This window comes from Tupaia chinensis, unplaced genomic scaffold (genome assembly GCF_000334495.1).
Source record: "Tupaia chinensis unplaced genomic scaffold, TupChi_1.0 Scaffold000140_1, whole genome shotgun sequence".
Taxonomy (NCBI): Eukaryota; Metazoa; Chordata; class Mammalia; order Scandentia; family Tupaiidae; genus Tupaia; species Tupaia belangeri.
Window position 1 is genome coordinate 9,334,494 of NW_006159610.1, and position 14,078 is coordinate 9,348,571.

General features: G+C 37.2%; 1 protein-coding gene across 5 annotated transcripts in view; it reads right to left on the reverse strand.

The window, feature by feature from the left end:
* The window catches only part of PRSS37 (serine protease 37), a 17,099-nt gene that overhangs the window by 1,627 nt on the left and 1,394 nt on the right, over nt 1-14,078 (reverse strand). The window contains exons 2-7 of one of the 5 annotated variants that reach the window (XM_006145061.1): nt 11,558-11,718; nt 5,112-5,255; nt 4,408-4,580; nt 3,962-4,079; nt 1,432-1,573; nt 567-820 (exon numbers count right to left, since the gene is read on the reverse strand). In XM_006145061.1, coding sequence (XP_006145123.1) covers nt 567-820; nt 1,432-1,573; nt 3,962-3,995 — 430 coding nt within the window. In that variant the 5' untranslated portion in view covers nt 3,996-4,079; nt 4,408-4,580; nt 5,112-5,255; nt 11,558-11,718. The remainder of the gene's footprint in view (nt 1-566; nt 821-1,431; nt 1,574-3,961; nt 4,080-4,407; nt 4,581-5,111; nt 5,256-11,557; nt 11,719-14,078) is intronic. The other 4 variants (XM_006145062.1, XM_006145063.1, XM_006145064.1 and 1 more) reach the window with 4 other exon arrangements.

The following is a 14,078-nucleotide window of genomic DNA, read 5'->3' on the forward strand; positions in this document are numbered from 1 at the left end:
GGGAAAGAGAGAATGAGAAAAAGAAAGCGCTTCTCGGGTATGGCCACGCCTCAGTCCTTTCTCCTCCATCCTCTTCTTGGGATTTTGGGGCATGTATGCACATGCACCCAGCATGTTTTTCAAGCCATGTCAAAATACGTAGGTGCTATGTGGGATTCAACCACCTTAAACACTATGCCACCAGCTGGCCCTTGATTCTTTTGAATAAAATAGTGTTTTCTTTCTACTCTGTGTCCTGACTTGGCCAGTAAGAGATGACCTGACTCAAGTTCTCTGAAGTGTCCTTTATATGTGAAATGAGCTTGTATAGGAAGTAATTATGCTTCTGAGATAAAAATGGTATGGCATCTGTGCAGAGCAGATGGCCTGGTGACCCCAGCTGCCAAATCCCTATAGATGGAGCTCTGGGAAAGGAAGTGTTTAGGACTTCTGGGCAGGGCTGTTTTTGCCAGAGCACTTGTGTAGTATTTCCCACAAGTCTCCTCTCTCTTCTTAGACCTGAAGACATGAATCCTCCTTTTTAAGGGTAATGGATGACCCTGATTTGCTGTAGGAAGGGTACTCACCATTGTTTTCCTGGCTCCAGTCCAAACCTGAGAGCATACACATAGTGCCAGGGCGAGGACTGCTGGTGGCAAGGGGAAGAAGCTGGACTTTGACGTTGAGTGTGGCAGGTTTAGCCAGCTTAATGAGCATGATGTCATCCTGCGGGGCGCTGTCACTGTAGTTCCAGTAGCGGATAATCTGGATGGGGTTAATTGTCTGCTCTGTCCCATCTCTGACTCTGCTCTTGAAATTTCCCAGCATCAGTTTCAGGTTTCTAGGGGGAGAAGAGTTGGGCATAATCACCACCATCATCACTATGACAGTGAGTGTCCAGGTGTGCCTGGCACTGTGCCAAGCGCTTTATCTGGATCGTCTCATATACTTCTGGCAAATCCATGCCGTGGATTCTATGTTATTCTCATTTTATGGAGGAAGTAATGAGGCACAGAAGAGTACATCACCCATGGTCATACAGTAAGTGGTAGAGCTTTTATCCATTCTGTTTTAATACAGTGGAGAGGAAAATGATACAGGGCAAGGAAGTATAATTTTCATTTTGCTCCAGCTTCAGCCTGTTCAGCTGGGCAATTTCCTTTCTGATCAAGACAGAAGGAGATGACATGATTCTGTTTCTCAACAGTAGCACTATTGGCATTTTGGGTGGATAGGTCTTTACCGTGGGTGACCACGTCATGCATTGTGAGGTGTTTAGCAGCACCCTTGCTTTGACCTGCTGATGCCAGTAGCACCTCCATGCCAGCTGTGGCAATCAAAATTATCTTCAGACCTTGCCAAATGTACCCCAGAGGTAGGTTGCCCGTTTGAGAACCACTAACCTAGAATGAGTAGTAACTGATTCAGGGAGTGGAGTTGCCCAGTACTCACGGTAAGTAGCAGTGAGCAGGGGCCAACACCCAGTTGATTTTGATGAGGACACCCACACAAGGATTGAAGTGAGACTTGAGGTATACCAAATAGGGAGCATGGTCTTCTTTCTGCACAGCTGAATGAACAAAGAAAAATGTCCCTGGAAAAAAATTAATACTTTAATTTTTAAAAATATAAATGTTAGGTCAGAGAAGACAATACTTTTCTAGTTTAAAAGGAATATAAATACCTTTTAAAAATTGGCCAGGGAGTGTGAATGTATTTGAAAATTTTTCTTAAGAAAATTATAAATTTAAATGACATGACATTTTATTTAATATTTATAATTATCATTTTGTTTAATATTAATAATATTTTAAGAAAGAGTATAATGAGAAAGACTTATTCATTGTTTATAAATTGATTGTCTTTTTGAAAATCAATCTAGAAACAAGCATTAAGAATTACAAATTGTTCATAATCTGTACCTAATTATTGCAATACCAAGAATCCATTCTAAAGAAATAACCAGAGATAGACAAAAATTATGAATAAATGTGCTCACCTTAACTTTGCTTATAATAGCTGAATATTCAAAACATAAATATCAGATATAGTAATGTCATGTTGAAATAAAGAAGCACATAAACAAGTATAACATCATATATATTAAAAGTTGTATTTAAAAAGAGTACTAAATAGCAAAGAAAATATTAATAGCTCTTTAAATTAAAAATACAAATGTATGTATAATCTAATCGAATTGTTTAAAAACAAGTCAATAAAAAAGAAACCATTTAGGGGACCAGTAGGTGGTAGTTAAGGTACTGGACACCCCCACATGGCTGACCACGGTTCAAGTCCCAGACCTGGTAGCTTGCTTTCTTACTTTCTCTCTCTCTCTCTCTGTGTCTCTCTCTGGTCAAATTAAAATAAATGAATGAATAAATAAATAAGTAAATAAATAATTAAAAAATAAACCATTTAAATGAAAAAATATGCAAAGTCTGGAAGTTACTTCAAAGTGTTAGCATGTGTTGACTAAGGTAGAATTATAAATTATGTTTATTTTTTCTACTTAAAAAATTTCCAAATAATATAATATGAACATAAGATGTTTTTGTAAATGAATTATTAAAAGAAAACCTATAGAATAAAAGAAAGGAAGGCTTGGGGACCAGCAGATGGCAGAAGGGCTATGTTGCTGGCCTCCCATGTAGTTGACCACGGTTCAAATCCTGGACCCGGTGGCTTCAACTTACGCCAGGTGTGTATGCATGCATGCCCAAGATCATGAGAGGAGAATGGAAGAAAAGGGACTATGGCATGGCCATCCCCCCCTGGGGGATGATTTCTTTCTTTTTGTCTCTCTCTATCTTTCTGGCAAGTACACACGCCCTACAGCAAAAATCTCTCAAAAAAAAAAAAAAAAGAAAAAAGGACTAAAAAAGAAAGGAAGGCTGATTTTGGTATCAGAAAGAAAGTACTATTCTTGTGGCTGTTTTTGGTACTTTCATGAATCTTCTACAAGCTTGGGCTTCTACTACCTTACCACACTCCTCTGTGTGATCATAGTTATAGAAACCCCAAGGGGAAGAGAGTAGATTATTAATAAAGAGTAAAAGACATTGCATTCTATATGAAGCACTGGTGTTTGTTTGTTTGTTTGTTTTGCTATAGGGTGTGTGCACTCACCTGATAGAGACAGAGAGAAACAGAGAAAGGGAAAGTGAGAAAGCACCTCTGAAGGGAGATGGTCACACCACAATCCCTTCTTCTCCATTTTCCCCTTGGGATTTTAAGCATGCTTACACACATGCCTGGCATAATTTTTCAAGCTTCTGGCTCTGGAACTTGAACTGAAGTCAGAGTCTAGCACCTTAATTACTATACCACTTGCTGGCCCAGATGACACTGTTTTAAGTGCTGTATATGGATTTATCTTATCTTCACAGCAAGTATATAATGTAGGTATGATACTCCCATTTTGAAGAAACTAAAGCACAGATGAATTTAACCAGTCTCACACCTACATTGCCAATATGTGATGTAACCTAGGTAGTCAAGAAGTGAGTGCCTCACCAACAAATCCTGCCATCAGAAGAACTTCATAGAAGGCAGGGACTGCAGGAGGTAGTGCCCTAATTACCTTTTGGCCCCACTGTCTACATTTCCAGCATTCTGAGTCTTTAAAGTTTTGGAAAAGGGAGAATATCAGAGGTCAAAATTAGTTCTCTTTCCTTCAGACTGTAGAGAGACTCACCCAGAGAGTGATGAGGCTCACATTTTGGAATAAAAAGGGGGACTATTTACCATTAAGCATTCTCCAAGGCAGGTATACACCATAGCCCATTCCGTAGCTCAGCATTGAAAGGGTGGGCTCATGTTTTTTGAGAGTCTTTGATGGGGTCCAAGATGGGAGACCTTATAATTCTGCTTATGACAGTGCTTGACTCTTCTGTTCCCCTATACATCCTACCTCTGCCCCTACTCCATCCCACATTAACCTGTAACTTAGAGGACAGACTAGAAACTTTTGGATACATACCAGCAAGGACACTCAAGTAGAAGATAAATTTCATGATGATCCAGACCTTTCCCTACGAGATGTAGAAGAAGATCCACAGAGTATTAAGCCCTCAGCTCCGTTATCGCCTTAGGAATACCTAGTAGAATCAATGGATATGGTTAGGTATCGGGGCACCCAGTGGGATTGAAAAGTAGCTCTGGGCATAAACAGGGAAAGGAGATGGCTTCAAATGGAAGCCCTTTTGCTCTAGGAAAGATGGTGGACTGTGTCTCTATTGAGGCCTTCCAGGAAAAGAAAAAGAAGCCTAAGTCAGACTCTTGGATCTAGGTCTCTGTATCTGCTGCCCCTCAAAGGTTATCTGCTTGACAGTAATTTAGTTGTCTATGGATGAGGAAGCTCCAGGTATAGGATTTATCTTCTCCAAAGATTTTCGGAGACCAGGGTTTGGGAGACAAGATTCTCACCTTTGGTCAGGGAGACAGTTTCCCCAAGGTTTGCTCTGAACTTCTGGGTAGTTACTTATACTCCCGCTCAGCCCCTCCCATCTTTATTACACTAGCTTCATCTTTCCCTTTGATCACTATTTCATCACTCAGTCATCATCGCCAACTTGGTCTTTGTTGTCCTTGAGCTTAATCTGGAAATGCAAAGCATTTGTAGAATAGTTGTCTCAACAGTTGAGTTTGAGGAGTGGTTTACTTTCTTTTTTTTTAATTTTAAATTTTATTTTGTACATGTAATCACTGTGAATTATTACAACATACCAAATGAATTTTCCCATTATGAATACACTGCATATTGGTCCAGTCAAAGAATTACCATAAACATTATAATCATATGAAGGTTCCTCTAAGACCTACAAATAGAACTACATATGATCCAGCAATTCCACTCCTGGGTATCTACCCAAAGGATTGGAAAATGCTCAGTCAGAAAAACATTTGCACATCCATGTTTATTGTGGTATACATTCTACGTGACATTAAATCTAGGGTCTAATATATATTAGTAACAATTGAGAAAGGAGTACCTGTAAGTGCTTTTTACTTAATGAAAAAGATTTCCCAGTTAATAACAGACTGCTATAGTTATTCTCAGATAATTGAGAGCACACTCTGACAAGAAAAAGAGCAGTAACAATGATAGCTAACATTTACTGAACACTTACTGACTCTTAGGTCCTGAGTTAAGTTCTTCATAGACTCATCAGTAGTGATTTTATGTTGGGTTATGTTCTGAGTGTAAAATTAATACACTTTATATCACTCTTTTAAAGTTTTTAAAATCTGTAATCTCATATGTCACAACAGTCCTAGAAAGAAGAGATAGAATTGATATCATTTTTTTTTTGATCTGTGGGTGACAGAATTGAAGCAATATTTAAGTAATTTCCCAAAGTCAAACATGGTGGAACATTAAAAATAGGATCTAGATCTTGAGACTGAATCATATCCTCTAGGCTTCAGCCAATCAACCAGAATGGATCTTGTGTATCTTTTAATTTCCTCACTCAAATTCCCTGAAGTGTGGATGAAAAATGGTCGTGGCACATAGTCTCCTAATCCTTAAAACAGAGACACATTGGGGAATAGGACTGGTTTATGGAATGAATTTATACCATCCATAGAACTTGTTTAATTTTCTCCAGTTTTACTTTGTGTGTGCGTGTATGTTGTACTTCTACAAAATTTCACCATGAGTAGGTTTAATGCATTTACCTCCATTTTCAATGTCACATTTTTATTTTAGCCATTTTGTAGGTAGACAGTAATATCTCATTGTGGTTTTAATGTTTATTTCCTCAATGACTAATGATTTTTAATGTTTTCATATACCTAATTGCCATATATATGTTCTCTTTGATGAAGTATCTAGTCTTTTGCCCATTTTCTCATTAGATTGTTTTTCGACTATTGAGTTTTTTTTTTTTTTTTGGAGAGATTTTCACTGTAGGGCGCGTGCGCTCGCCAGCCAGACAGAGAGAGACATAGAGACAGAAAGCGAGAAATCACCCCCCAGGGGGGATGGCCACGCTGCAATCCGCAATCCCTTCTCCTCCATTCTCCTCTCGGGATCTTGGGCACGCATGCACATGCGCCCGGCGTGAGTTTTAAGCCACCGGGTCCGGGACACGAACCGCGGTCGACTACGTGGGAGTCCAGCGACATAGCCATTACGCTAACTGCTGGTTCCCTCGACTATTGAGTTTTGAGAGTACTTTATATGAGTCTTTTGTCAGAGTTGAGATTTGCACTTATTATTTTCCTAGTCCATAGCTTGTTTTTAAATTGTCTTATAGTGTCTCTTGTTGAACAACAGTTTTTAATGTAGATGAGGTACAATTTATCAATTTTTTCTTTTATTACTTTGGTTTTGGTAGCAAGTCTAAGAACTTGTGTAGCCCTAGATCCTGAAGGTTTTCTCTTTTTAAAAATTATATACTTCATAGTTTTTTTATCTTATATTCCAGTCCATGATACATTTTAAATTAATTTTTGTGTAAGTTGTAAAGTTGATTTAGAGATTGTTTTGTTTTCATTGTTGCCTGTGGATGTTCAATTGTTCGAGCACTGTTTGTTGAATGACTATCTTTTCTTCACTGAGTTAGTATTATACCTTTGTCAAAATCAGCTGGGCACACTTGCATCTATTTAGAGATTTTAAATAGATGCATCTATTTAGAGATTTTAAATAGATGCATGTTCTATGATTTGTGTTTTGTCCCTCTACCAATACCGTATTGTCCTAATGACTGTGGCTATATAATAAGCCTTAATGTTGGATAGAAAGATTTGTGCCACTTTTATCACTCTTTTTCAAGATTGTTTGTTATTTCAGGGCCTGTGGCTCTTTATTTAATTTTTAAAATAAGCTTCTTTTGGTGATTATTAGCAATAAATCTTGCTGGGATTTTCATAGGAATTTTATTACATTTATAGATAAACCAGGGGAGAATTGACTTTTTTTTATTGTTTTCTAATTCTAAGCATGTTAGTTCTTTGATTTCTTTCATCAGCATTTTGTAATTTTCAGCATACAGATGTTGTACATATTTTAAGTATATACTAATTTTAAAAATTTTCTTCAGAATGATTGTAAATGGTATTGTATTTTCAAGTTTTGGTTCTGTATGTTCATTGTTAGTATATAGAAATGTGATTGATTTCGTGTTGGTCTTATATTTTGCAACCTTGCTGAACTCAGTTCTTTTAGAAATTTTTTTTTCTTTTTCTTTTCAGATTCCTTGGGATTTTCTATGTAGACAATCATGTCATCTACAAATAGGTACAGTATAGTAGTATTTCTTCCTTTCGATTCGTTTGTCTTTCATTTCTTTCCTTTGACCCTTTGTAGTACTAGGATTCACAGTATAATGAATAAGGATGATGCAAGTGGATGACGTTGCCTTGTTTCAGGTCTTAGATGGAAAACATTCAGTGATTCACCACTAAGTACAAAGTTAGCTGTAGGTTCTTGTAGAAGCTTTATATCAAGTTGAGGTAATTATCCTAACTTGCTGAGAGATTTTATTATGGGTGGATTTTGGATTTGTCAAATGTTTTCCAGACTCTGCTTGGATTTGCACAGTGAATTTTCCTCTTTAGTTTATTGATACAGTGAATTATGGTGACAGATTTAAAAATATTGAACCAGGCTTTCATGCCTAGAATAAACTACTTATAAATAGTGTATAATTCTTTTTTTAAAAAAATTTAATTTGAAATTTTTTGAGAGATTTTTGCCATAGGACGTGTGTGCTTGCTGGAGAGAGAGAGAGAAACAGACAGAAAGCAAGAAATCACACCCCAGGGGGTATTGCCACGCTGCAGTACCTTCTTCTCCATTCTCCTCTCAGGACCTTGGGCATGCATGCACATGTGCCTGGAGTGAGTTTGAAGCCTCTGTGTCTGGAACTCAAACTTCAGTCGACTATGTGGGAGTCCAGCGATGTAACCATTAAGCCATCTGCTGATTCCTGTGTATAATTCTTTTTATATGTTGCTAAATTTTATTTTCTCATATTTGCTGAGAATTTTTATGTTTCAGTTCATGAAAGATATTGTTCTACAGTTTTCTTTTTAAACTCTCTTTGTATGGGGGCCAGCAGGTGGTAGAGTGGTGAAGGCACTGGGCTCCCATAAGGTCGACCATGATTTGAGTCCCAGACCCAGTGACTTGAAACTCATGCCAGGCATGGGTGCTTACGTGTCCAAAAGTCCCAGGGGAGAATGGAGGAGAAGGGATTGTGGGGTGGCTGTCCTTCCATACGGGGTAATTTCTGGCTTTCTGTCTCTTTCTCTCTCTGTTTCTTTGGTAAGTGCATGTGCCCTATAGCAAAACTCTTAAAAACAAAACAACAACAAAAAACCCCTTTCTTTGTGTGGTTTTAGTTATCAAGGTAATGCTGATATCATAAAAATAGATCAGAAGTATCCTCTTTTATTTTTTAGAAGAGTCTATTTTTTATGAGTCAAACATTTATACATATTACAAATTTAATTTTTTAATTGTTATTAGAGTTTTAGATGGTCAGTTTCATCTTGTTTGATTTTTGGTAATTGTGGTTTTTAAGATGTGCATTCTCACTGCAATGAATGTGAGTTCTTGCTGTTCTATATTCATGCTGGATTTTGGTGTTGTCAGTGTTTTAGGCTTTAGGCACCCTAATAGGTAGGTAGTTATATCTTGTTTTAGTCTGCAGTTACTAATGACACACAATATTGGCCATCTTTTCATATGCTTATTTACTACTGTTTGTTTTCTTCGGTGAGGTGTCTGTTAATGTCTTTAGCTTATTTTAAAAATTGGATTGCTTACTTTTTGTTGTTGTTAAGAGTTCTTGGAATACCTGATATACCAGTTCTTTATCAGATATGTATTTTGCAAATATTTTCTCCGAGTCTGGCTTGTCTTTTAATTCTTAGTAGTTTTTTTTACAGACTACTTTAATTTTAATAGAGACCAACTTATACATATTTTTCTTTTATGAAACATGTTTTGGCTATTGTATCTAAAAACTCGTTGTCAAACCCTAGATTACTTAGGCTTTCTCCTATTCTAAAAGTTTTGTAGTTTTGTGCTTTATATAAAAGCATAATCCATTTTGAGTTAATTTTTATAAAATGTGTAAGGTATATGTTTAAGATTTATTTCTTTGCAGGCGGATGTTCAGTTGTTTCAGCACCATTTGTTGAAATGACATTTCTTCATCGAATTGCCTTTGATCATTTGTCAAAAGTCAGTTGATGGTATTTGTGTGGGTCTATTTCAGGGTCTCAATTCTGTATTATTGATCTATTTGTCTAATATTTCACCAATAGTATCTTGTCTTAGTCACTGTTATGTCCTAGACTGTCATTGTATTACTAACAAATACCTGAGAATGGGTGATTTATAAAGAAGGTAGAGATTTATTTACAAAACTCACAATTAGTGACTGGAAAGTCCAAAGGCAGAAATTTAAATGAGCAGTGTAGTCTGTGTCATGTGGCATGTGGTTTCTGCCTACCTCATTTCCTGCCCTTAGATCAGAACTCAATCATGGGAACCCCACCCTAATGACTGTATCACACCCAAGGATTCCTGGGACACCATAAAGGGATTAAGTTTTCATGAACATCTTTATAACATTCCAACACAGGAATTTCTAGGGCAACATTCAGTTACTGCCCAGTAAGACCAAATTCCAAAAGGTGAATCTTTGGGGGACAAACTATTATCCAAATAATAACACTGGAACTTAACAAGAAGTCTTGAAATCAGGTAGCATTAGTCCCAAACTTGGTTCTTTTTCTAGTATTGTGTTGGTTGGATATTTTGCCTGTTCATATAAACTTTGAAAGTAGTTTGTCCCCACTTAAAATATACTGAATGTCTGCACTCTGTGGCAGAAACTGAAAGACTGGCTGGTATAGAGGGATGAAGTGCAACTATGGATTCTAGATACAGTGTGGCAGGAGGGTGGGCAATGGGGGCTGGAGTGGGAGGGAGGGAATCCAGCAGAATGGGAAACAAAACATTTAAGGGACACAAAAATGGAAAATTTTCTGTCGATGATAATGTGTATGGGAATATTTTTGGACCAACATACAGTGTATTCATAATGGGAGAATTCTTTGGTATGCTGTAATGATACACAGTGATTTAATTAAACAAACAGTTTTTCAATATCAGCAAAATAGCTTGCTGATATTTGATTTGAATTGCATGAATCTATTTAAGAAGTGGAGAAGAACTGACATCTTAACAATATTGGGCCTTGCTATCTACAAGTAGCTGGAATAGCTCTCTATTTATTTAGATTATTTTTATTTCTTTCATCAGGGTTTTGCAGTTTTCCTCATAGAGATTTTTTATGCTCATTATATATATATATTTTTTTTTGAGAGGTTTTTGCTGTAGGATGTGTGCGCTTGCCAGACAGACAGAGAGAGACAGAGAGACAGAAAGTGAGAAATCACCCCTCCAGGGGGAATGGCCACGCCGCAATCCCTTCTCCTCCATTCTCCTCTCGGGATCTTGGGGACGCACGTACACGCGCCTGGTGTGAGTTTTAAGCCACCGAGTCTGGGATTCGAACGGCGGTCCACTATGTGGGAGTCCAGTGACATAGCCATTACACTAACTGCTGGTCCCCTGTACTCATTACATTGATTCATCCATTACTTTTTCTCGTATATTTCTCTTTGTGGTTACATCAGCTTTTTCTTCACTATTTTGATGCCATATTGTTAGATGCATTCACATTAAGGATTATTACATATTCTAGGAGAATATGTAATATGTAATGCCCCTTTATATTTTTGATAATTTTCCCTGCTCTGAAGTCTACTTTACCTAAAGATCTATCATATTTGTAACTTTTCTATTTGTATTTGTTCTGCTTACTTGTTTTTTGTCCTTGTCTTTGACTTTGAACATTTAAAAAATTTCATTCTTAGTATATCAGCAATTGCTCAGTTAATTTTTTTGGGTTTAAAATTTTAAATTCTGTACTGTAATTTCTTTTATTGTCTTTTTTTTTTTTTTTACATTTTCTGTTTTATTTTTTAGATTTTCTTTTTTATTTTTCCAACTTGCCAGAGGGTGCATGTGTTTACTGGTGGCAAGGAGGTAGGTGGTGGAGGGGGGTAGTAAAGGAAAGTGAGAAAGTCTCCCTCACCCCACCATGGAGGCTGGTCATACTGCTATCTCTCTTCCTCCTTTTGGGATTTTGGTCATGCACACACATATCCCTACCAAGTTTTCCAAGCTGCCTGGTCCAGGACTTGGACTGTGCAGTCTGCCATGTGGTTTTAACTACAGTGCCACTGATTGGCCCACATTTTCTAATTTTAAAAACTTTGTTTCAAGAGTATTCAGTTTAGTTATTGAAGTGTTGTTATGAATGCTGCTGTAAAATTCTTTTCAGCTAGTTTTCTATCATTTTAGTCGATTAGGGTTGACATCTGCTGGTTGCCTTTCTCCTTTAACTCCCAGGTGTTTCATTTGTTAGTAAAGACACCAAGGGTTAAACCATCTCCTCCACTTAGGATACTTGAATTCCAGTAACTGGTCCTGTGGGGATTCTGATTGCTCCTCAGTGAGTGATAATGATTGCATGCTGTTTCTTACCATAACTGTTAAGATTAGTCCACTTCACTCCAGGGCTAGTAGGTTAGGACTTCACAGACCTTTTAAGAATTCTACAAAACTGGTGCTGGACAGGGATTACTAGGAGTATGAAGGTGAAAGGGAGCTCAGCTACTCAGATGATACTTCCTTAAGGGACATATCTAGGAAGGAAAAATAAATTTGGTATAATGTAATATTTTACACATTGTAAAAATAGTTTCTCATACTTGCTCTCAATGATTTTAACATCCATCCAAAGTGTTAGGTGGGACTGTATTTCATTTTCAGTGCTGTATAATTTTTCAATGTAAATATCACACAATGTGTTTATTCTTTTCTTGACATATATTTATTTATAGTTTTGTGCTATTTTGAAGAGGGCTACTGTAAACATACCTGTACCACATATTTTGGAACGTATTCTTGTGTATTTTCTAGATACATGCATATTAAAGTATATGCATTGGTGTGTACCTGCAAGCATATCTCCTGGTATATGCCTCCAGAATAATTAAGAGTGGAATTGCTGGGCTGTCAAGTGCGTTCACTTTTATATCCCATTCAGTAATCTGTGAGTTTCTCAAACGTTGGGTATTTGTCAGACTTTTTACTCTGTTGAAAATTTAGTGTCAAATTATTATGCCCTTAATTTTATTACTTCATTAATAGTTATGATTAGTTTTTCTTTTTCTTTTCCTCCTCCATTTTTTGCCAATGTCTCTTATGGGAAACACTTTTGCATGATTTGTGAATGCTTTGTATATTTAATTTTTTAAAGATTTTTTTGGTTTCTACAAATGCTGTAAATATTACTCTTTTGCCAGTTATATTCATTATAATTATTTTAATTAGTGGCTTGATCTTCTCTTTATAGTGTATTTTGAGAGCTCTTAACTTAAATATAATTTAACCGAATGCTTGAATTATTCATCTACTCCCTGGGATTGGTGTGTGTGTGTGTGTGCGTGTGTGTGTATCCTAAGGGTGATTGTAGCTAATGTTTGATTAGCTACTTAAGAAGCGTGGTGAAGTCTATGAGTAGTTTGCCTGAGAGTTTTCATACATGGCAACTTAATACACATTTGGCGCTATGCATGCATTCATGAACACACACACTTTCACCCAAAGTTTTGTTTTGCACACAACAGTTTGTCACTCCAAAAATGTATTCTCTACATATTTTTATTAATCCATGATTGATTATACTGATTTTGAGCTAAAGCATGTTCATTTAATATTATTAATAAGCATTTAAGAAATTTCAATGTGCGAAATACGAAACACAGCTTTGTTTAGTCCTATACTATGAAACACTGGGATTCTCTTTAAGTTGCTATGGTATTGATATAAACCACCTACCTTTTATTTTTACAAAGCATCACAGGACCAATATAATTCTTTCTTTTAAGAATGTCAGAGGCAATGTGGGAAGTGCTTAGAGTATATAGAGGAGGGGTGTGGGAAATTGTAACCATTAGTAATTTTAGTGGTTTCAACAAATTTTGTCTTTTTCTGCCTGGTTAATTCATATTCCACATTGCTAGAGACATTCTTACCTATTTTATGCCAGATGTGTTGTCCTTAGCCAACTGAGCTGATTGTGACCTACTCTGACCCTGTTCTCATTCTGTAATTTTTTTCCTCACCTCATAGATCTCACAGTCTGCATTCCATTGCAGTTGTTGCTTTAGACTGAGTCATGCTTTTAATTTTAAATTTTTTTCACTATTGGGCCACCAGTTCTTCAGTTATTGGTCTTGCTAACTTTTCCACATCTTTTGGCCTTGAGTTTTCTTGGTATGAATTCCCTTCTACATTTCATCTCATAACCCCATGTGAAAAAGGAAAGGGGAAATCAGTCTATCATCTATCTGTCTGTGTCTGTAATGTTGAGCAGTTTATCAGACTACTGATTTTCAGAGAATGTGGGTGCTTTTCTAACTGTCCTGCCACTTTATCCTAAACTCCAATCCTGTGTATGATTCCAAAGCTTTTAGTTCCTTGACCATTTTTATTTGGTCTACCAAGAATTTCAGATGGGATGTGTTCTGCCTCCTCTTGCTATCATGCCCACCTCCTTGTCCTGACATGCTCAGCATCACTGCCCAGACTCCCTGCCTGGTTCCTTTTTCTGTTTACATGGGTTAGAGATATGTTCCATGCCCTTCCCTTTAGCCTATACACATTGCATAGGAACACTTTCAGTGCTCTAAGTGGAGGACAAATCAGTGCATACTGACATGTTGGCTCTGTTTTCAACTGGATGGTTCTTCTCTGGACTCCTGTTCTCATCTTGTCTCTCCACTTTATGATTCAATGTCCAACCCTCAACTCAAGTGGAGGGGGTCACCTTTCATGAGCCTGTAGGATATATCTATGGATTATATCAAATTTCCCTTCTAAACTCATATATATATATGCGCGCGCGCGCACACATACACACACACACACACACACACACACACACACACACACACACACACCCCTCTCCCCCCCTTCGTGGGAGGGTCTCTATCCCTGC